General features: G+C 36.3%; 2 protein-coding genes and 1 long non-coding RNA gene across 3 annotated transcripts in view; 1 reads left to right on the forward strand and 2 right to left on the reverse strand.

Annotated features, from left to right (window-relative positions):
• LOC100632785 (paired box protein Pax-9-like) overlaps positions 1-5154 on the reverse strand; it is a gene marked incomplete in the record, with an annotated part of 6407 nt that extends 1253 nt beyond the window's left edge. The window contains 5 exon segments of the mRNA NM_001305254.1: positions 2120-2280; positions 3268-3496; positions 3702-4323; positions 4566-4821; positions 5060-5154. Coding sequence (NP_001292183.1) covers positions 2120-2280; positions 3268-3496; positions 3702-4323; positions 4566-4750 — 1197 coding nt within the window.
• LOC109580672 (uncharacterized) lies at positions 85-961 on the forward strand. Its single transcript, XR_002184311.1, has 2 exons — positions 85-629; positions 685-961. It is a non-coding gene; the product is annotated as an uncharacterized LOC109580672 (long non-coding RNA).
• Positions 5155-5809: 655 nt separating the features above from the next.
• On the reverse strand, positions 5810-25727 carry LOC100632911 (bone morphogenetic protein receptor type-2-like). Its single transcript, XM_003384860.3, has 13 exons — positions 25562-25727; positions 23453-23863; positions 22712-23065; positions 22337-22450; positions 20827-20949; positions 20487-20575; positions 20241-20346; positions 19766-20011; positions 18349-18691; positions 17618-17951; positions 14861-15002; positions 6995-7125; positions 5810-6655 (listed from the first exon to the last, which is right to left on the reverse strand). The coding sequence occupies exons 2-13, from the start codon at positions 23844-23846 to the stop codon at positions 5990-5992; spliced, it is 3042 nt and encodes a 1013-aa protein (XP_003384908.2). The 5' UTR covers positions 23847-23863; positions 25562-25727; the 3' UTR covers positions 5810-5989.
• Positions 25728-25787: the final 60 nt, after the last annotated feature.

Genomic DNA, 25787 nt, shown 5'->3' on the forward strand with positions numbered 1-25787 from the left:
GCAAACCAACTCTAAAAAATAGGGAAAATTATTTATATAATGATACAAAGTTTTTCAATAAACCAATTGTTTTTTTATGTCCAACACAGCCCACGTATAATTACACGTAAGCGCAATCATCCATCGGATTACCCCCACACTCCTTTACAAAAGAGGACCGACCATATTGAATCAAATTTATGACCCATATCACTTAAGAGGGGGATGATACGCATTTAAGCCACACACACACACACACACACACACACACATAATCAATCAATACGCATACAAGTATTAGTGGAGACACCCACGGAGCCATACTTAGTAATGCATGTGTGAAGGGTATTCACGAGTACTATCGGTAATCATTAGTCAATGTGGGCAAACCAGGATGAGTCAATGAGGCATAGAACTGGCTTGCTAAGAATGAGCCTAAGTACAGGATTGTTGGATATACACGTACACTCCCCCCACAGTCTACTACATTCCTGATACCCACCACAAGAATGTTTGATGAGTAATGGGCCAATGGTGGCCTTGCTGTAGTTGTCAGGGCTCAGGGTTAGAGTGAAGATATTTGGTTCAATACGTAAAGGCTTATAGTCCAGAGGCTTTTGATGGTGCTAAGTGAGGGCATAACAGCTAAAGTAGGTTTTAAAAACAATATTGATGTATCTATTTAGCTACTTTCATATTAAGCAGAAGGCTACAAGGCTTTGACAGAAAGACATGGAATGTGGATTGACAGAAAAATTTCCTTTTTTTCAGTAAATGACAAAATATTTTAGCTCAATATCAGAATAACAACCAAAAAAGTATAAAAGGGACAAATTTGTGCATCAAAAAGTATTAGGCAGATTGAACAAACACATGGAAGTCATGTCAATGTAGTTGAATCAAAGTCAGACATACAGTATAGTTAATCCTATTCTCTAGTGTATCTCTTTCCACTTCACTTCTCAATTAATGATAATTATTAGCCATTCAATGCATCATCTGTCACTTGTCAACAATCTCCCCTCATCAAGTCATTAGAACCAAAAGCACACAGTACACATTGCTATTGCATGCACACAATTTAACGAATCATTGAAGACTCATAACCATCACCAAATCCAATCACTGTCTGAGCGGGTAATTGCAGCTGCCATCAGCGCTAACTGTTTCATAAACAAATCTCTCCATCTCTCATTTCTCTTTAAGGATTAGCGATTATATGGCTCAACAGTGAAAATACTACATTGCTACATAATGAATGCTGATCATTCGAAATCACTAGACATTGAAAACATAGTATGATCCTCTTTAGTTATTAGCTTTATGTCTCCAAGATCCATCTCATTTTACTCTATGCTCTTCCTGTTACCTGGTACTATGATCAAATTATCCTAAAATGAAGTCCTTCATGGTCTGCTGACAATCAAGAACTTAGACCTTGAGCTCTCCCCCCTCTCACATAATTGCATCATCTTGAATACTTTTAGTAAATTAGTATTGAATTCAAGACTATATCCTGCATTGTACATGTAATTGATGAGAGACATGCACCCATACAAATGCAATGCACTGTCTCTCAAAGGAGAGACATCAGTCACAGTGCATTACAAAATGAGCTAATCCTCAAAGTTTCACAAACTATAAACAGGAATACACATATTAAACTCCACTAGATTTGGACACACACACACACACATTTTTAATGCACATATATTAACATTTAAGTGTACACGTATACATATATAAATCTGCTACTCCCTCCATTAGAATTCATAACAGTCCACACTCACTATGATCCACCAACAAACATACTTGTACATGCCAGATGGCACCATAAACTAAGTAGACAAATATTCATGCAGCAATTATACTCTCCAGTGAGCCGTGGTAAAGGCCAAGCATAACAAAATGTATGAGTGTGTGTTTGTTTCTTCTCTTTGGCATGATTCGGTAGATTAAACAGGTAGAAACAGAGCTGTAATAAACCTGCCGCAGGCTATTAGAGGCAGCTAGCATGGACAATGCAATTAATGTGTAATTTGTATGAATTATAAGCTTAATGATAATGATGAAAGAGATACATTGCGAAAATAAAATAATCACTTTCATCACAAAACAGTTATATTAGTATTAGTAATACCTCAATGGTTGACTCTGGCAGATCAAGAAGACTGGCCAATTGCTTCACTGTTGGTCTGGCTGGGTAGTGAGATGTGTTATATGAGAGCTCCAACTGATGGATCTGGAATGGGGTGAGCTTTCTTGTTCCCTCTGTCTTAACTATCAGCTGCTCTTGTGAGTCTGAAAAAGGAAAGGAGGAGAGAGGGGAAGAGATGAAAAGATAAAAAGTATAATATATAAACTGTGGGCTTCAGTAGTTACATTCAACAGGAGAAATGCAACCAAGCTATGTAAATGCTATGACAGTGACTAACAGCAGATAGAGAGACAGATGTACAATGAATATAATATATATAGCTTAAGAAAATTAAGCTACAATAACCTAGAAACATACAAGAACTAGCTGCAATACAGCAATACAAAGTTGGGATAACTTTTCCCTACTACAGAAAACACAACAATAAATATCACAAAGCTACCAAGCTGGCCTAATTCATAAGCAGACAAACAAATTAAACTCCACTGGCTGCACATTTACTTCTTCTATAATGAACTTTGCATATGTCACAATATACAGTGAACTACCTGTTATTGACTCCCACAGGTGTTCCATGGATGCTCTCATCTCATACATGCTATACTATTTAATATTAGCGTCATGTGAGAATGTTTTGAATCCAATTTTCCAATAGACTAAAGATGAGGCATGCAAGATTGTCCTATGCCACGTACTAGGATTACTGTTTGTGTGTCGGATAATTAGTCATTATTTCATATAGGGCTAACAGTATTATACACCAGCGTACATACATCAAATATAACGTCATAATATAACCGCATAGCCATTGAGTCTATACCAGGCGATTGACAATTATTATTATTATTCTTCCATAGCTTCCTATACTCATTCTTAAGGGGCAATTGATCACACACAAAGGTTTGTTATTGAAAGGTTAATGAAACTGCGTGACAGACTATCGACAAAAAACACATTGTAACAAGCAAGCGTATAGGAACATGTTATAACAGGGCAAACCCATGTTTCATAGGCCAACCACTAAACTGAATGTACACAAGATCAAACATGTCACAACCACACGCATAATTAATAATTACGTAATGTTGCATGTTCATAAAGCATATACTGATAAATAATTATTGCGCTACCTTTTCCGGAGATATTCGGTACTCCACTATGTCCCTGGACTGGTGATTTCGATGGAGTAGTAGGCGAGTTGGCCCCAGCACCTCTTATGTAGCTAGACTGACCAGCCATGTCATGATCAATGGCAGCTTTGTCAATATTAGAGGAAGGCATGTTGGGTGACGGATTGTTAGGAATGTCAGAAGCACCAGAAGGGGTACATTGTATCTGACTGTAGCCACTGTTTATCTCCTGAAAGGAAATTAAGTTGAATATAAACTGAGGCCTTCTAACAATACTTTATTACTCATCGATAATTAAATGTGGTGTGTATGCGTGTTCTTAATAAGCAAAGAATACAAACATTAATTAGACCGATAAAAGGCTGTTTGAGCAAACTAAACTAACCATTTAATTAGATTTAATTCAAATATTATAAATAACGAGTTTTTCTAACCTGGTGACAAGAGACACTATCGCCTCCTCCGGTAGTCGGGGGAATTGTTGGATAGACAAAATACGGCATGCTAGGAGTGGCGGACTGCTGAGTTGTTGTAGCAGCTGCTGGGAAAACGGTCAAGAGCTTCCCGTTAGAGCTACCGGAGTCTAAGTGGTGATGCTGCGGGGGCTGGTGTGGATGCTCTTGTAAGCCGGGGTGAGCGCCCCAAGGACCGGGACATCCTGGGGGCATCGCTCCACTACCAGGCCGGGGAGGGAATCCAGCAAAATGAGAGAGAGTGTGGTGGCTGTAGGGAGAGGGTATGAGTCCGTTGTAAGACTCGTGAGGAGGAGGAGGGAGGGTCTGGAGGATTGAGAAGTGACCGAGTGCTGCTTTCTCTTGGAGGTCTTTCTGCCTCTGTTGGGCTCTTGTCCGGACTATTCTATTAATGGAGCTCACCGATGGGACATTAACCTTGTTGCAGATGCCTTCAGTTAGGAGGCGATCGCGTATCTCCCATGCAAAAATGCTAGGGTTTTCTCTCTTGTAGTCTTCAATCTTGTTGACAACTTTGGGAGTTGCTACTTTAGGCTTGCTACCTCCGATGATCCCTGGCTTGACAGAGCCAGTCTCGTAAAATCTGCAGATAATGGAAAAGATGCAAAAAGTACTAGTAGTGAGTTTTTCTGGGATTATATTTCATTGCATAGTGAGTTTATTTTAATGCGTGAAAGAAGCTTCATGAATGTCGTTAAGGCATTATTTTAATGTTAGTGTGTGTGTGTACACTGTCTGAGCTAGCAATGAATAATGTCAAGCTTGTGCAGCAATCTTATCACAGAAGGCACGCAGCTGATATTACACAAGATCCAATGGCTTTACCTTCCTAATATCTTGCTCACACAGCCATGAGAGACTCTCAGCTGACGGCTGATGTCGCATGGTCGGACACCATTCTGCGCCAGTTCCACTATCTTCCTCCTGATGATGTCTGGAAGTGGACGACCGTTGACAAACACCCCGCCAAGCTGGTTCACCCCTCCTTGACCTGCAGAGCCTTTTGCCATTTTAAAGCAGTCAATGAAAGATATAATGGTAGGAAAACCGAATGGAGTAGAGTAATAGTACCCAAAAACAGCTGTGCGTGTAAGAAGAGAAGAGTAGCATTAAACAATGATAAAATAAGAACCAACATGCATACTGCGCATCACAAAATGCAGATACAAGTACAGAAACTCTATTGCAAGAGGAATCGACGCAATGTCGATCTCTGTACTGAGCACAGCTACAAGCCATGCTGCAGGCATATGAGCTAGTAGCTTTTAATTAGCCAGAGAGACCATAGCTGGCCAGGCACAGCACGCACCAATACTTACGTGTTCTGCAAGGCTGCACGTCAATGAAGACACAAAGCAAGGACGATCAAGTAAGTCAAAATACTTCTTCTCTCTACCTGAAAGGTATGCTGTGTGGGACTGCTCTAGTGGAAAACCGCTTATAAACCATAACTGACCACGTGTTGATTTATTTCAATTGTGAGCACACGCCCTCTACTACCCACGCCTTTAAATTATCCAAAAATTTTGACGGAGAGAGTACACGTACATGTACATTATGATCATCATTATTATTTCTTTGAATCTTTTTAGTTGTGCACTCTGTTAAGTTTTATCTTATCCTCTGATTCACGGTTAGGTTTCTGTTACAGACGATTGCCTAATTGGAATACTTTCAACAGCTCACAGTTTGATGATGCAACTAATTACCGTACACACAACATTAAGTTCTATACATGATTTAACTCAACACTGATTCAGATGAGGAGGTAATAGATACTGGTATACAGCCAGCCATTCCTATGCATGTAATGCTGTGCAGTTTATAAAGCTAATGCTACCACAGTACAAATGTTTTTAAAAAATAACAATTATTTAGAATTAAAAAACAATTAATTACAAAGGAAAATTGAAAAAATACAAAAATAGTCATGCATTAATGAATAAGGCAAGAAGGCACATCGTTTTGGCACTCTTGACGAAGCAAAGTGTACAAAATAGAGAGATTGAGTTATGAGTATTATTATTACTGAAGGACACAAGCAAGAGGCATGAACGTTCAAACATATATAAGAGAGAACTGGAGGGAGAATGTGAGAAAAACATAAAAAACACAGGAGCTGGCCATTATTATAATGGACACTACCAACATTGAAGGACTAAAACAAGAGGAGAAGAGAGAGAAAGAGAGAGAGAGAGTTAAGGTGGGGGAGCTAGGGTATAAAAAAGAGAAGCAAGCTAGCTAGGTATTCATAATGTAGTCTCGGTTGGGTTCTCTTCATTATCGGGTTTAAAATCCTCCGTGTAATCCAACTGGAGCGAAAACTTTCTCACGTCATCACACAAAGGAGACACGACGTCTCCGGCACCAGAACTAGACGAAAGGTCATACTGGCTAAAAAGGTCACCTCCGCTGATATTCCCACTACCCAAATCAGTCGGTTTCCCAGGATTGGATCTCAACGGGGTAACGGCCTTCCTGCTCCTAGGATCACTAGTATCAGACTTCTTAGCAGGAGAAAAATGAATGGGAAGAGACGAGCGAGTCGGGCAAGAGGAAGAAGAGGTTGATGACGATGAAAAATCATGAACCGTATGGGATTTAATCTCAGTAGGAGAGAGGGTTATACTGGGGCTGCTGGGTGTTGGGGTCGGCGGTAAAGGGGTGTTAATGTTATAGTCAGTAGCTAAGGCATCGTTGTTTACTCCTGAGGACGAAAGAAGTGGCTGGCCAGACAGAGAGTGAAATCCAGACTCTTTGCTTGATTTGTTGCTCAAAGGAGGAAGGTGTGGAGACGCGGTATAACCTGCCGTTTGGAACTCGCTCAGACGTCTTGAAATGAGAGACGCAGCAGGTCGGCCATCAGCATCATCATCCCAACACTCCACGATAATATCAGCAATGAATGAATACTTCTATCATAAGGGAGAGACAGGTGAGAAAAGGAGACAAAATATGGGAGAGAATTCAAGGTCACTGTGACATTCATGTACATATCGCATTCATTATAATATACATATCGCATTCATTATAATATACATATACATTTATATAAATGTACAAGGGAGCATATTCATTATTTTGAGGCTAAGATAAAGGATAAAAGTACATGAACATCAACCACTATCAAGTCTATACCAGCTGTGATATGTACATTCAAATTTTGACCATATCCACTAGGTCCTTTTATAGCTGCACATACACATACATGTACAGACAAGGTTCCATCATATTACTAACTGATTGTTGCTAACCAGGTTTGTTTGAAACTTTTGAGGAATGGGCGGCCTTTTTTTCTCCTCGACTACAATCCTCTTCATTTCATCAATCGAAGGATTTGCAGAAACCCAGCCATCAAATGGAGGATAGTAACTTGGATTGGAAGCTGTGAATAGAAGGGGAAGGGGAGAGAGAGAGAGAGAGAGAGAGAGAGAGAGAGAGAGAGAGAGAGAACAAGTTAAATTGTGCATATGTAATGCACACTCTATTAGGTTCCCATTACAAACAAAAACATAACTTCACTGAAGCAGAAGGAATTGAAATTCAAACAAATACCCAATACAATAGTATAGTAGAGAATTAGGATACTAAGACTATACAGTCAAGTATTATCCTTTTATGTCACTAAGATTCAAATATTGTACGAAAACCACATACATCTTGTGATGTAAATGGGGTTGAAATTCAAATGTGAGTAAAGGATAAGGACCATTAAGCTAACAGAGCTGTAGGGTTAGGAGATTAGTTTATGGATCACGCTTGCCTGAGCATACACTACTGCCAAATATACATGTAAGCAGATATTAGTAGAGACCAGATTTACCACCCATATCTACAAATATTGCTATACCCAACCAACCATTAACAATAGCAATCACACAGACACAGACACACACACACACAAAAATAATAATACTTATATATACATGTATACATACATGTTTATATGCCTATAACCAAGAGTCTAGTCTATTCTTAATTGCTATAACTATTATTGTTCTTATTATTATATTGTGCAGCTAAAGTTTATGCCTGTACATATCTCAAATTATAAATGCATTCTTATACACATTGACTTATTATTATCATTATTATTATTATTATTATTATTATTATTATTATTATTATTATTATTACAGGTCAGATACTCTAGCTAATGGTCACACTTATACCCACATCACTGCTTGATCTTTGATTTGCTCAATCAACTGGAAACTTTATCATTGGCTTCAGGTTTAAATTTCATCCTGTAACACTTTTGTTTTTTAAATCCAGCTGCCCTTGAGAGGTTTTGTCATCCTACACACAGGGCACACGTAGAAAGCCTGTCTAGGTATGTATTTAAATGACCCAGAGGATAAATGATGAAAGGGCATAATGAGAACCCCATAAGCTTAAACTAATTATGATGAGTACACTAGTGATAGGATAGGACTGGGACAAAGGGCAAGGAGACCAATTACTGACTAATAGCAACCACATGCTACAAAATTAGAGGCACACCTTTGCTTATTCAAAGATTAGTCATAGAAAGAGCATCTGGATCATTTTGAGACAAAGTTCATGAGATACATTAGCTGCAGGCTATACACATGCACACACTACACGTATTGGAACAGGTAAACAATGTTCCTCTATGAACACAAGTGATTGTATCAGACATACAAGAGCCCAATAAAGCTTATACTACAAAGTACCAGGAAAAGATGAAGTGAGAGGTGAGCTTTGTAAACTGAGGGAGAGGCATCTTAAGAGGTAGTGGGAAGGACTAACCAGGCCACAAACACTTAAGAAGTCCGGCCCTCTCTCTCTTCTCTCTCCCTCTCCTCCTCAATTGCCAGGTCATCCTTACCACAGTTTACTTAGGCTGCCATCTGTGACCATTATGTACACAAGACATGCAATTTGTTCGTCTTTCATGAGCAATCCATTCAGAGCCACTGGCTTAGTGTTTATTAGGTGGTGAAACCTTGAGGGCTTTTGGTGTTTTTTTGAATTTGAAACTTGATTAGCAAACCTCATAGTCAATAAGGTATAATGGTCATGTGCATACATTATATTAATATATACTGTATTGGGGATACTGTATACTATACAAGTTGTATTGATGGGCGTCAGTAATAATATTATATGTACATGTATATGTACTTGTAATTCAAGTACAAATATGAAGCAACAGTAAAATAATAATAACCAGCTTCAATCAATGTAGCCCAGCCATTAATAATAATAATTACTGTAGCAACGAATATTTCAGTATCAGCTATCACAATGATTCATAGCACCTGAACTACTTGTAGGACACAAGGCATTAGCAATACCAGCAGGTCTCCCTTTAAATGTAGACATGTTATATGGTTATCATACATGCATGTAGACAAACAAAAAGAAAAGTCTTAGTGTCTGTGAGTGATGAAAAGGAAAGAGAGAGAGAGAGAGAGGGGGGAGAGACAGACAGAAAGGCATATGAACATACAGAGACACATTATACAGAAAAACCCACAGCTACACACAGACACACTCATAAAGGCCACATAAATGTACATGTACACACACACACTCATTGATAGCACACAAACTATTAGAGAGGGCAGGAGTCTTTTATTGTGGTATTAAGGAGGACTGGAGCAAGTGTACATTATTAGTGGGTGAAGCCTGGTAGGTGAGCCTTCTAATGGGAGACAGAGAGGGAGGGCCAGTCCAGCTCAGAAAACAGCTGTTTAGCTCTTAAAAGGATTCCACTTATAATAGGGAAAAGGTATAAAGAGGTCAGTTATTGAATTAATAATAATAATATGAGACAACAAACAAATATATTTTTAATGAATCTAAATAGAGTGAGACACCATACAAGAGTCCATGAATATAGAAGAAAGAGAGAGAGAGAGAGAGGGAGAGAGAGGGAGAGAGGGAGAGGGACATATAAGTAATAAATGCCAAAGACAACCACATACACAAAAACAGGAACACTCAATAATAACATACTACACACAAATCAGATACCTCATACGTACACTCACGTATTCACAAGATTTGCATACATACATACATGTAGATGCACATGTATCTATTGCAAAACACATACAAATACATGTGTACATAACGTGTGTACAATCTCTTAATACTAGTATAAAAAAGGAGAGCATTATTATACTTATTATTGATTATTTAGCAGAGCCTGTATGTATACACAAATGGACATGATGTTTTAATATTAAGAAACATAAACTTACATAATAGCTAGCACTTGAGTTTTTCTACTTTGTACAAATAAAAATAAAAGAAGTGGATCTTAAAGGCCAGCATGCAGTAACAAGTTAGTCAGTAATCCTTTGTATACCAACCACAGGAAACCACCCAATCTATACAATTAAAAATCAACTGCTGTCTGTTGGTCAGAAAATGCTTTGTACATTAAAAAACAGAATTTCTATCACTTCCTTGTAGTGTATAATATTATGTATAATATTATACACTCAAGTTTTTATGTGAGTGGATTACATCATAGATACTTATCAATACCACAATACCACTGAACACTAATAATAGATCAACAGAACATAATTCTAATATGTGCGTGTACATGTACATTTGTAACACGTAAGTATACTAAGATATACTAACATATACTAAGATATACTAAGATATACTAAGATATACTAACATATACTAACAGTAAATTAGCTGATAATCTGAACACAGATACATGTATAACATATATGCAACAAATAAATACATTTAATAACAATGATAATAATGAACAAGTTAATCATTACTCTCTCCCTCTCTTTTTCTCTGTTTCTGATAGAATGGTTGAAGCATTCAAAAGGAGAATTATATACAGTTACCTGCACAGCCATACACATGTAGCACAACCCAATAGATACTCACACACGTTGATACATGCACGAATGGCGATATGCTCATCCTTCAAAGAGTACTATCAGTGGGTTCTCGTGCTGCTAAGCTTCCCAACAAAGTGACGTCACATTTCATTGAAAGAATTTGAGATTTATAGTAAATATACTCTAAGAGGTTATTTGATCAATCAAAAAGAGAGGAAATATTCAAGACTAAGAAGTGCAAGGCACACTCCATTGATGAACAAACACACCAACCATCATAACCACAAACATTCAGCAAAATAATGCAAGTAAATTAGTCTATTTAAGATATTATAATTATGTATATAAGAGCTGCATTATTAATAATGAATTTTATTATATGTCTATAATAACATGAGCTATAGCTACTTCAACAAAGACTTAGTCATTTTTAATATCATTTAGTGACATCTAATTACAGTAAAATAATAAAGGCTTCACAATTGTCACTATTTTTGATGTCAATTTGTCACTAGAAACACAATTTGATAAAATGATCCTTACATTTTAATAAATCTCTCAGTGCTTTTGTTTAAGCTAATAACTTAGCTAACTACAGGCAGGCACACGTACATGTACATGTACATGTACGTTTATACATGTGTACATGTACATATACATGTGCATGTACAGTAAATTGCATATAAATTGTACATTACTGGAGTTATCAGTTTTTGGAGTGTGTGTGTGTGTGTGTATGTGCATCTGTCAGTGGATAATTGACCAGTGTTTATATGAGCAGTGAAAAACTCAGTAAGCGTGACTCTGTTATGGAAATTAATATGTTCCACTTGATTGAATTATGAGTGACTTGATGGCCCATATTCTATTGGGCTGTATTGGCTTTGTATGGCCTGCACTATAAATTATAATAATGTACAGAAAAATCCTCCACAGTTGCTAATTCACTCATGTGTACCTACTCACAAAGAGACAAAAAGAGTGGGAGAGAGAGAGAGAGGGGAAAGGGTATAGTGAAGAGGGGGAGGTAAGAAACTAATTTTTTAATTGTGATAATTGTCAAAGGCTCAGTTATAAGAGTACAGTGCATATCCTCTATTATAATGAGGAATTCTGCCCGTTATTGGTACACTAGGTACTGTACATCAAATAGAGGTGACTGCTATAAAGGGCGCCCATTTAAAGAGGTTCCAGTGTGTAGTCTATATCTTTTGAATTAATTCATTTTGCTTATCTGTCTACTAGTTGTTTCTTTATAGTTTTGCTGTAGATAATTCTCTATGCATGTGTCTATATATGTATGCCTGTTTGAGCCTGCGTCATCTCTCAGAGGATCCATGGAATTTGATACACGAGGCAAATAATGGTATTCACGGGCAGAGCGGTATTCCCAAGCATAAAACAGAAAGAATAAAATAAAATAAATAAATAATAACAAGTGAAGCAAACCAAATACATAATCAAAAATAAGCCCCAACTACAGCCAAGACTAAGTGTGTGTGTGTATATGCAATATGTATACAGTATAGAGGAGCTAGGACATGGTTCATTGTAATGGTGAACCCTGTAACCTTTCTCAAGGATCTGCTATCACTTTCTAGACAAACGTGGAAACAGTGGTCATAATACTTATAACATTCCTTTGGCACACACACACACCTTGTGCCACATGATGAATTTTACTTTCAAAATAGAAATAATAAATTAATTTTTAGATGTGAAGGTAGGCTATGGGTTTAAAGTGAGAGGGAGAGAGAGAGGGGAAGGAAAAGGGGGCAAGAGACATCAAGAGACACAAAACCTCAATAATCCTTAACATAAACAGAAGAATGGGCATTACCCACAAATTACCAATAATACTACAATTATATCCTAGCTCTCTCTCTCTCTCCTCCAAACCAGCAGCTGATGATGGTTGATGGACCGTGACAGTTTAGTGAACTCCTCTGCTGGTGAACCCTCTCCCACAGAATGAGGGGAAGGAGCAGGAGATACTAACACACTCCACACAGCTGTCTCTTGGTTAATTAATTTGAATCTGATGAACTGGCTCATCAGTCACCATAGTAACCACACTAAGGACTGTTATGATATTCTCACACCCTCCTCCAGCAAACGTGGGCGAGAATGAAAGTCCAACAAAAAAGCCTTGTTTAATATTAGAAGCCTCTCTTGTTCCTATAGCCTTTACAAATACATGTGTAGGTTCAAAGGTGGTTATAAGGCTGTGAGAAGAAAGGTGGTGATTTCATTGCTAGAGTGTGGCTATACGCGTGTAAGTGCAGACACTGGAGTCTTCTTCCACCATGAGCAGCTGTCATTATTTACACAGACCCATTAAGTAATTTTACATTCTATTTACAGCCAAATCACTCGATACAACCCACCAACAACAAACAATAGTACACACTGCTCATCAATGATCATTCGCTTGCTGTGAGAGACTGAGATCATGCATACACAATCCTCTTACTAATAACTACAAAACTAATAATAAATATTAAATTACTTAAAATCAAAAGCACCTGGCTTTTGTTGAGACGTTAAATTATACATGTACAAGCAAATTTAAAGTTGTTTTTGATTAAATACAGGAGTTATTAATATGTTGAATGAGCAATAGCAAATGTAGGTATAATACAAGAAGAAATGTATACATACATGTGTACATGCACATGATGAAAATAACCTCACAAACGGTTGTCATGTACGACTGCATATGAAAGCTAAAACACAAATAAAATATCTCCCAACGTTCTTTCTAAAACAATTAGCAACTAGGAAATAATCCATCCCAAAGGTTCCATTACCCGGTGGTAGGGCTAATATGGTTATACTTTAGTATATTATATGAGTTGATGAAGAGTGGTCACTGATGGACTAATGCAGTCAATTAATTAGCTAAATGACAAGGATGACCACTAAATGAATAGATAAGGGTTCACAAACCCTACTATGATAATCAATACACATACAAACGATTGTACATCTACATGTACATGTACATGTACATCTACATGAACAATTAGGTGGTGTATTGAGTAAATAGTAAATGTATGCATTAATGTGTACATATGTATGTACATGTATGTGTAGTATAAGTTATACTGAGAGTTTGTTCTCTTTTTGGATAGTCTCCAGTTGTTTTCCCGGCAGACCTGGCAGGCTCCAAAGAGACTTGAGAGGGAGTGGCATCTGCAAATCAAAAGCCCAAACCTTTCCAAAATACAAACCACGGCCATTGACTGTAACCAATGTAGCAAGAGCATTGGAATTACATGAAGAGAGTCACTGTATATAGTCAAACAGAGAGTACATTGTGAACAATCCATTGAGTCCCAAAGAGTAACATAGCCATGAGGTTAGAGGAATCATTAACACATGTACATACACGTGTTAATAAGTACCAAAGCACATACAGACTCTATCAATTATAGGTAGAAAAGCAAAGGGCTATAAATTAATTGATGTAAGTATGTGGGTATGTACATGTACATGTAGTATGTAGCACACAATGTACATATGGAAGAGGCTGGTAAAACAAGAGCTGATCCAATTAGGATTGATTCTTATCAGGATGAGAATGTTGTTATAAGCTAATAACAACAGGAAAACAAATTGAGGTTTGAGCTCTACTCATGATCAGCGAGTACTCCTACGGAGCTAACACCTTAAGCCTATAGTACTTCCAAGGAAGAGAGAGAGGGAGGGAGAGAGAGATCTGACAAGATCTAAGAGATGGAACTCAGGGAAGCAATTATAATCCATCAACACAAGAATGTACACACTACTATAATTGATTAATTGCTCTACAAAGTTTGGGTAGAGTATAATTAAAGTGATTTCATGTGTTGCATAATGGAGAGGTTATGCTTAGTGTTTGATGGCTGATAGTCTGTGAGAAATCAGTATTAAGAGAAGTCATCTAATATCATGTAGAACCCATGCTTGTACAGTGTACAAAATGTATCTGAGTATTAACTACATGTATATTGAACTATACATGTACATGTACATTGACAAAGTATCTGGTATAAGTATATACATGTACACTGTACTACAGTTAAATTAAATTGAGTTAACTATTGCAAGTGTTATTAATCTAGGGAGCAATACAACGCGCAAAAGTTCACGAAAAACGAGCAACTAAACTTATTATTATTATTATTATTATTATTATTATTATTATTATCAATATGTCGTATCTTCCAACTTACTGTCATCGATATAATACATTAATAATAATAACAATATTATTAATAATAAAATGCTTACTGATGTTATTCAGATCGCAACAAGACAGCATTTCCCATAGTATAAGTCCAAAGGCGTATATATCAATCTTCAAAAAAGCTTCTTGATTAAACCGGACTGCTCCCTCTAGTATCTCTGGTGCCATGTACCTACTGGTACCAACCTGGGGGGGGGAGATAAGGAGAGTGCATGGTTATTATTATTATTTGGAAAACAATTCTGAGCCTGAAATTACTTTCAATGTTCAGATAATGTGTCTGAGCATTGCTTGGTTTGATCTGCCATATTTGACAACAAATTGACACAAAGCAAGTCCTATACTCAATATTTTGTTGAACATGGTTTCGGGCCAAATTTTGCCAAAATTGAAAAGGAGAGGATTCTTCATTTTTATAACTTTTTCTGATGCATATACATGTTCTTATGTTGTGTAGAAAATTTGAGCTGATTCCAATCAAGTTTGGATTTTTTTAACGAATTTTTAAAATTACTAAAATATCAGGTCAAAGACCAAAGGCTATAGCCTTTAGTCTTTGGCCATTTTTGATGGCTATTTTTCATCAGAAATTGCTAGGAGAGAATTCTCCACAATGGCTGACTGTAAAATGTCTACTTGAATAGTACAAGGCCACACACACACACACACACACACACACACACACACACACACACACACACACACACACACACACACACACACACACACACACACACACACACACACACACACACACACACACACACACACACACAGCATTGCTATGGTCAAAGAAACTTCATTAGTTCAAAAATTAAAAGAATTTGATAAAAAATTAACAAGTAATGGGGCATGTAATGGCAAACAAGATAGCAATGCAGAGTACAGGAAAGAAAGATGAACAAGACTTACTGTCAACAATACAGCACATCCAAATAATATAAATATTTTATGATCATCTAGCAACACAGCATGTGTGCCACGTACATGTAGTTTAAATTGACATTTGCAAAAACTTCTTCCTTGAAATTCTGAGGCTATATGTAAGTGTAATAGCATACATTATCAGATTAAGCTTTATTATAAAATTATAATCTGTCTATAATAGTAATGCAATAGTTAGCGTCCATACAGTAATAGTCAGTGGATGAATTACACTCAAACAACTAATGACACACTGCATAATCATTAGGATGTAAATTAACAAATTAACTAAATACATAATTACTCATAAATTTGTACAAAAGACCCACCATTAATTAATCAAAGCTATGACTGGTAAAGTAATTTGTACTGTACATGTACATGTACTGTACATGTAGTACATGTAGTACGTCAGGGGGGTGGAGTCCTTACATTTTGTAGTAACATAGTCTAAATACAATACAAATAGAAGACAGTCATACTACGCATGTATAGACATGCTGATAGTAGTCAGAGCAACAGTTTGCAATAAGAGAAAAATGAGACGGCACTATTTAATAAGAACAGGATATCCAGTAATAAGGAACCAATTACTGTGGTTGATGACTTTAACTACACGTACTGTACACGTGCATGTAGTTGCAGAACATGGTGCAACTAAAGGCTTTGTCAATTAATGGATCTCTATTATGTCACGGGTAACTCTTACAATAACTCGTGGGTACTCAACCAAATAAAGTATAAATAAATTAATTAAAAAATCAATTGATGAATATATTGAAATAAGAAAGCAATTGGCTCGTATTTCACAAGTGATGCTAATTGGATTACATGGAGTGATAACAGTCTAAAGACTACTCCAGAAGCATTAGAAGGTGCTATAAGGTAGCCATGCAATGAAGTATTAGTACAATTAGAACTGTCTGACTATTAGGGACAGTATTCAGGCAATGTAAGTACATGTGATGGTCCTAATAATAATAATAATAATAATAATAATAATAATAATAATAATAATAATAATAATAATAATAATAATAATAATACATGTACATGTAATACTATAAAAAAAACTAAGACTAATAATACTAAAAATAAGAACAATTATCATTATTTAATTATTGTTATTATGAAGATTTAATTACTATAAAATGGCTCTTAAACTTCTTCCTCTTCACTTCCTCCTAATCCATCCTTTTACTACAATGCTACAGTACACCCTCCCCTCCCTCCCTCTCTCTCTCACTCACTCCATTCACAAACCACTTCACTGGTGGAGCCACCTGCTCACACTAATTAGTTAAAAGTATCCTTCAAAGTATCAAAGTTGAGGCACTGTACATACAGAGGAGCTCTCCTACACCAACCATCCATCCATTATCAGCCTCTTCACTAACCACACACACATGTGTGCTATGTAGCTTACACTTAAGTGTATGCCCACAGAGTGGAGTGGTACACTGTATGCCCATTACAAGTACATAACTATACATTAATATTAGACACAGTTTGATGTATAGGGTAGACACAGGATTAGTCCTACAAATATATTTATGCTCTTGGTGGCTAAAAATATTAATGAAGACCACTACAATACATTACAACATCACTATCATTAGATCAGGAGGAGAAGGTTCAGTCATTCGTTACTTCCTACCATGACAATATCTCATGCTTGTTTACAAACTGACTAACTCTTAGTCTCTCTCTTTCATTACAAAATATTGACCCAGTCAACACACAATGGATTACAAGAGATAAGTACTGCAAGAGCAATGTGACATCAGACACATATGCACTAGAATTGTATATAGAAATTGAATTTTAATCTTCTACTTTGAAAATGTACACACACGATATATCATACTCTAGCTAACCTGTCCCTTTGCTTCAGAGAGGATCATATCAACCCCATCAAATTTGATAGCAAGCCCAAAGTCACTAATGCAGCAGGTCATGTCCTTCTTGACCAGTATGTTCTTACTCTTTAGGTCTCTGTGGGCTATGGCCGGCTTATAAGTCTCGGGACAATTATCGACAGAGTGGAGGTGCTCTAGCCCAGCCGCCCCCGAGAGACACAGAGAGAATAGCTCATCAAACGTGAGACGGTGAAGCTGGAGGTAGTCGTAGAGAGAGCCGTTCGAATGATAATCAAAAATAAGCCACAAGGTGTCTTGACCTTCGTGAAAGCGATGATCATGATAGAGGAATCTAAAAATAACAACAATAGTAACAACAACAACAACAATAACAACAACAATGATAACAACAACAACAACAACAATAACAACAACAACAACAATAATAATAATAGTAATCATGTATTGCTATTCATCAATTGCTAGCCTTTAAGCTAGGTTTATACTCGACACAAAACGCAATGCAAATGAATGCAAAATTGAAATTTGACCAATTTTGCGTCAACTTCAAAGCGTTTTTGCGTCAAAAGGTCAAATTGCCCAGCACTTTTCACTGTTTCGTCGAATGTAAACCTAGCCTTTATAGTACATAAGTGTATGTACATGTACATGCAACACATAATTAAAACACACATTATGTAACCCGACCCTCTTTTTACTATTATTGTGATGCTCTCATTATAACTCACTTCAGTATATTCTCATGCTCCAGTCTCTCTGTGGCATATATGTCTTTCTCTTGTGTCCAGCTTCCCTTTGCTTGTAGCGTACCGTTGAATATCTTAATGGCAACATCTCGGGTACCCATTCGTGCATGATAAACACGGGCAAAACGACCGTGACCGATTATTTTCATAAATTCGGGAGAATCGTATAGAGTTGGAGAAGGAGACGAAAGCTGATAGTTGCTCATATCAAGTCTTTTTCTGAAGGCTACCCTCACACGACACAAGATGATCGAAATACTGCAGAGAATTAACACCATTATCAGCAAAAGAGCTGCAAATACTGATGGATATACTACTCTATTACCTACAAAACACAGTAATAATAATAATAATAATAATAATAATAATAATAATAATAATAATAATTTAAATTTATTTTCTATTGTTTAATTAGGAGCTTGCATGTACGTGCAGCCTTCACTCCAATATGGCTGCTAATTATCACACACACACACGCACACACACACACACACACACACACACACACACACACTCTATGAAGTTATCACATTTCAAGTTAACAATGGAAGGCTATGGACAGAGTCCATGCACACGCAAATCTCTTAGTGATCATCCACTACAATAACTATAAAATAAATGAGAGGTCACTGGAGAAGGAAAACAGAAGCCAGAACAAAAGGGACATGAAACTGGCTTCAGTTTTATCAGATATTATCAATAAAAAAGCACACACACACACACACACAAACACAGACTGCCACTACTACTCAGCCACCAACACCTGGCTCTATTTCCTTGCTATTGGTAAAGAGAGGAGGAGGAGGTATAGTGACTGGAGTTTCCCCTTTAATTAATTACTGATACTCCCTCCCTTTCGACTTAAAGTGTGATAATAATGCTCTTTTCTAATGCAGTGCTGCTCCATACAATAGTACAGCACATGGTAATAAATTGGTATAAGATCACTAATATGTTAGCAGTGGCAACCTTCTTACATTTACAAGATATAAAGGCATCAGTTTTATAATGCATAAAAAAACAGGGTACAAAATAACATTTTTCATGATATCACACAAACTATAATTGATAAACACAGACAAATATCCTACACTTTTGATTAATAAATAATTACCGTATAGCGGAAAATTTTCGTGGCCCAAAAACTTTGCGGATCCGTTCAAAAATCAATTTCGTGGCTTTAATTTTTGTGGTTTTCTACTTTTCGGCCATCTTGAACTGTATTAAATCAATTTTCGCGGATTTTATTTTTGTGGATTTTGAAAAAAAAAACGCGAAATCCACAAAAAATTTTCCGCTATACGGTATTAGTCATTGAATATGTAATTTATATATTTTAAATCTTAGCTGCTTAAAATCCTGAAAACATAGTCTTCAATGTAATCCAAAGGTCACTTACTTGAAGCTGTTTGAGTAGCAGAGACATAAGGAGAAGAACTTAGAAAGATAGTAATAGAATCAGAGGAGGCCATTAATGAAGTGGAAGACATGGGAATAGGGCTAGTAGCGTTAAAGTCTGGAAAGATCAGGCCCCTTTCATTACAGAGATCACCATAGCAGCAACAAGAATAGACATCGTTATTATGAGAGAGCCTGGTAATATTGGTCAGAGTACAATTAGTGTTTTGACAACTAGAGTGAGAACCTATTGAATGACAAGAATAAGTACAAAGTAATAATAATAATAATAATAATAATAATAATAATAATAATAATAATAATAATATATAGTATATTAATAACAATAAAAATAATAATAATTAATAATAATAATAATAATAATAATAATAATAATAATAATAATAATAATAATAATATTGCTCTTACATGTAGTAATAACAGTAAAAAAACAATAATTATTTCCTGGATCTTACCAGCGAAACATGACTGAGTGTTAGGATAGAATGTCCCATTAATGAAATGAAAAAGAGCAACACAATAATGAAGATGAGTTTCTGTCCTAAGATCATCAGATATCAACTAAAAATGAAAATACTGTGAAAAAAGGTTTCAGAGTCCTCAAGGTGCATATACTTAAATGTACATCATTAATAATGTAGACATGTAGTTACATATACATGACTATTTTTTGTTATGTGTATTAATTATTATCTACTAACATGTGAGGAGGCACAGTGTTCAGTTGTATTAGTGTGACAAGAACCATCAAGTGTACAGTTACGATATAGACAGATTATTCCATCATTATCTAATGGGGGGGGGGGAGAGAGAGAGAGAGAGAATCAGAGAAAAAGTAACACATATACAATGAAATACAAGTTGAGGTGAGATATTGTAATTATAAAATTAAAATCATATTATTATTATTATTATCATTATTATTATTATTATTCTTTTATGTAGGTTTTATCATAATCTTAAATGCATAAATACTTATATTTAAAAATAAAATCATCAAATAAATGGTATGTATCCCTTACATGTAGCTGCACAAATTACCTTCACATCTGCCACTGTGTGGGCTTAGATATCTTCCAGCGTTACACTCGCAGGAGTAATTTCCAGGAGTGTTGATGCATGTTTCAGAGCAACCTCCATTGTTAATGGCACACTCATCAATATCTGAGAAAGGGAGAGGTGTCATTGAGCAGATAAATGTATGCAGCATTAATAGTTCATGATTTTTTTAAAATTTGCAAAAAAATTTAAAATCATCCCCAAACTTTATTAAATTTTCTTCTGACAAATAATGATGTCCTTATGTTCTGATTCTGACTAAAAATTTTTGAGTTATGGCCATTTTAAGAAAACGCCAAAGTTTTTTCCAAAAAATGGCTCCAAAATCACCCTAAATTTTTATTATATTTTCTGATACATATTGATGTCCTTATACTATGTAGAAAGTTTGAGGTGATTTCGATTTTAAATTTTCAAGTTATGGCCATTTTAAGAAAATGCCAAATTTCTGAAAAGTACCCAAGGCTATAGCCCATAGTTTTTTCCGAAAAATGGCTCCGAAATCACCCCCAATTTTTATTGCATTTTCTGATACATATTGATGTACTTATGCTTTATATAAAGTTTGAGCTGATTCCGAATTAAACTTTTCGAGTTACGGCCATTATTAAAAAATAGCAAATTTTCAGAAAAAAGGAAAGCATGGATTAGTATGCATGTACACAAAGATACTGGACAAACAAATGGACACAATTTCGCACTCACATACCACAATGATGCTTACAACAAAGTACACGTCCTGACAAAGAATAACTTAAATATTTGACTACAAATATAAAAGGACACGATCCACCATTGACATATCCTTAGTAACAACAGCCACCTGGTCTGCTTAATATTATCATCATCATCATCATCATTATTAAATTATTATATTAACAGTAAATTAATAGGACTCATACTATACATGGTAATAGGGTTCCAAAATCACACCCAATAGTTTGTAAACAATACTAACGCGATATTAATAAAAAGGATGCGTACAGGCCACATCCCCACCCACACACTTAATTACTAAATGATATAAATGCTATGCTACAAGGCACATTAATATTAGAATTTCATTTACTCACAAAAACATGAGGACAAAGGACACAGTTACATGTATGTTTATACAGGGCCATGTAATACCACACAGAAAAGAGATTTCTCATAATAGCTGCACATCACAATGTAAGTACATTGAAACCAAATACTATACAAGAAATACATTTACATGTACATGTACATGTACATGTACATGTACATATTCCTTTCAACTAGTGACAGGAGTGTATGGTCTAATTCATAAAAATGCTACGAGTAGATGTATGTACATATATCAATAGGACTGGCTATAATAATAAAAAGTATATACATGTACATGTACAGGTCAGGCATGGTAGTAATTAAGATATAGCCAGTTTGGTGATGATGAAAGGAAGGGCGTTACACAGTTAGTTTACACACACACACACACGCTAGCAAGCAGCGAGTGAGTAAAATCACTTACCAGTGCAAGAAGAGTCATTGAATAAAGCATATCCAGTAGGACAGTAACACTCAGGGACGTTATTAATAATCCGACAAGAATGGGTACAGTTACGTGAGGAACATTCTATCAAACCTGAGAGAGAGAGAGAGAGAAAGAGAATCAAATCATACAATACAAAGTAGATGGATAACGTATACATGTACACGTACTTTTACATTCCCACATATGCAACATACAGCGTTACAATGGATATTATAAATTAAACGCATAAATGTACATGTACATAATGGAAAGAATGCATGCCTACAAATTTCCGTGAAAGGGTATCACATTACACACACTAAATTCAGAAGCATCAGATGATTCACACACTCAAAATAGCTAATGCCTTACCATAAGTAGAGACTTGAGTAGGATGAGTAAAAGTGATATTTTGATTGCAAAGACTCTCTCCACAGCAACAGTAGTAAACGGCACTGTCCTGATCTGAGACTAGTGGATTATCAATATGGCACATACTAGTGGAGTTGCTACAGGCTTGCAAAGTTAAGGGGTTTGGTAGTCTATTGTGGCGACAGCCTTTGTACATTAGTTCAATGAGGTTCGTCGTTGGGTTTTTATGGTACGTCGCTATGCAGGAATGATCATCAGGATTGGAGCTAAAGGTTTCCGGGCAAACCTCATAGCCGTGATAGCAAATTCCATCATCGTTGAATGAGCAGTTGTACCTCTCACAAATAAGGACATCTGAGAGAGAGGGGGGGAGAGAGATGCACATTTAAGATAAACCATACAAGGAAGTTGGTCAGATAAAAGCAAAGGATTGGGGGGTTGATATATAGACTATGATAAACCAAATTGCCGATAAAGGAAGTAAAGAGAATGAATGTGTGAAGGGGAAGGTAGAGGGGAAGAAAGAGGGGGAGAGAGGGGAAGGGAGGGTGGGAGGCAAACAAACAAAAATACAAAAATGCAAATAAATATAATGGAACAAAGAGATACAGGAGAGAGAGAGAGAGAGAGAGAGAGAGAGAGAGAGAGAGTGAAAAAAAAGAAGGAAAGCCAGAGACCGAGAGAGTAAAAACAATTGATAAAAATACAAGAAACACAACCAACAATAACAATCTAGCTCACCAGAAGGTCTGACTGGGACAGGTACTGTAGGTATAGCACTAGTAACATTGAGGATTGGATCAACAGAATCAGTGTAGTTATCGAGCCTATTACAAAGATCACCAGTACAGCAGCAATAATGCAGACTATGAAAATTTTGAAGTGTCTCGAAAACGCAATCAGAGGACTGAGAGCAGGAAGGTGTGTTTGTGCACCTCATCTCTACAGGATAAGAATTAGTCCGTCTCACAGTGTGACACTTGTTGATACCCTCGGGACACAGCTCTATGCATATGTCAGCTCCACCCGGACATGCCGTCGAAAAACATCTGAATGATAGGACGTAAGGAAAGAGAGCGGTCAGCAGGGCGAGGAGAGAGAGGAGGGAGAGAGAGGAAGACAAAAGACGAGACATATGTCTTGATGTGTAGCCTGCAAAGAAAGGAAGTTATAGAGATGATTGGAATATGAGACAAGAGTCTGTGTTAATACTTTAGGAAATATACAGGTTCAAAGAATGCGCATAGCTCCGTTCACATACCCAATTAAGAAATACACAACAACAAGGATAATAATAATAACAATGATGATAATAATAGTATTATTTGCTAGGCGAGCCCTTCAAATATTTGATTATTATATATATATATATATACTTGATACAAACTGACTTTAAAACATTATTGAACGAATGAGGTTTGATACACAATTTAGCTGGTTATTCACAGTATAAATCATGGAAAGGCTACACCAATAACAAACAAACATATCAAATATGCATAAAATCCACCAAGTATTACGGACAAATATGGTTTATGTAAGTTCATGAACATACATGCAAAATATGCACATAATTTTTATGTACATGTACATACAACAAGCATGTGACAATTCATTATAAGCTACAATGTGGATATTGCACCATACGATAATTAACCCATAATCCTATTATAAGTAACATCCTGATCACACAAATGCATTTCTGCTCACAAATGGTGCGTGTGCAAAAGCAAAGATGTTTATTTCTTTGCCCCATTTCCTCCTACAGGTCTCCTTCTCTCTCTAAACCTCAGACCCAACCATCAATGAAACAATGAAGACACAACAGAAAGGAGCATTAATCCTGTTAGCCAACAATCACCACTACATAGACATGCACAGACATTGAGTCACATGTACTGTATTGCATATTTGTACTTGAAAAGCATACTTAAATATTAGGGGCTACATCTTTATGTCCTAGATGAGGAGTTGCTAAGCTGGATACATAAATCAACGGAGATAGAAACAGTAATAATATTTAGTGGAGAATAAGTACATGTACATATCTTGAGTGAAATTATCAGAGTTTAGCAACACAATAACTATTTATAGTCTATGAAAAAAATCAAAAAATTACACATTAACATGGAATGCTTGGATCATTTTTGTTTGAGGATATTCTTAAGGAGCGACATAATGCAAATTCTATAAAGGGTATGTGTATCGCTAATGTAAAATATATGCAATCATTTAGAGAGCAGATTATAATAATAAGAATGGACACAATCTATATGTATGTGTGTGCTTGTGTGGGTTTATTTAAATGAGTATAATGTCCACATCCATACAGATACACACACAGTATCCTCTCCTCTTCTATCCACAATAAATGAGGCCATAATCATAACAAATATCCATCCTTTGTTATAATAACAGAGTTTAGATATACATATACACACATATAAAAAACACCAGCCATTTATTTGCCAGTGTACACACACACAGAAGAGTGACATATATGTAACACAAATGAAAGGGTTTATGATATACAAACGGTGAGTCTTTGAGATAAAGAGAGAGTGTATACATTAGGAAAAAGTAGCTGGTAATGGGCTTTACCTAACAATATACAAACAATAACTGTAAACTCAACAATAACAGCCCAGATAGAGGGATGAGGGAGAAGACACCACAGTGATTACAAGAACTGCCCATTAGTAAAAGAAAATATACGCATTGGAGAGGATGGCTAAGAGGTATAGCTTACACAGTTAAGTGAAAGGCGATTGATATTATCAATATGATCATGTACGTGTTTATACAAACACTTATCGTACATATTACACCAGGACATTGTGGACGACTTACGTAAGGCCGAGATTTAAGGGCGTCTTTTAGAGAAAGGCTTTGGCTTCTCCGCCTGGTTCTTTATCTGCTCTCTCTTGTACACAAAATCTGTGGAGTAGAAACCTGGAATAGCGACATAAATACTACACGAATCGGCAAAAAATTCTATCATCAACACGGCAAATGTGGTGATAAAGTAGGCGTGACTGTGATAGGCGGGATCGGGAGAACCACACCTATTAAACTT

The sequence above is a fragment of the Amphimedon queenslandica genome, unplaced genomic scaffold, assembly GCF_000090795.2.
Source record: "Amphimedon queenslandica unplaced genomic scaffold, v1.1 AMPQUscaffold_13482, whole genome shotgun sequence".
NCBI lineage: Eukaryota > Metazoa > Porifera > Demospongiae > Haplosclerida > Niphatidae > Amphimedon > Amphimedon queenslandica.

Excerpts from the sequence above, each read along its gene's own strand:
- LOC100632911 (XM_003384860.3), bottom strand. The coding sequence starts at position 23,846 with ATGTCTCGTCTTTTGTCTTCCTCTCTCTCCCTCCTCTCTCTCCTCGCC. Across the intron at positions 23,066-23,452 it reads TGTCCCAGTCAGACCTTCTG|ATGTCCTTATTTGTGAGAGG; the intron begins GTGAGCTAGATT and ends CCTCTCTCTCAG. Across the intron at positions 22,451-22,711 it reads TACTCAAGTCTCTACTTATG|GTTTGATAGAATGTTCCTCA; the intron begins GTAAGGCATTAG and ends TCTCTCTCTCAG.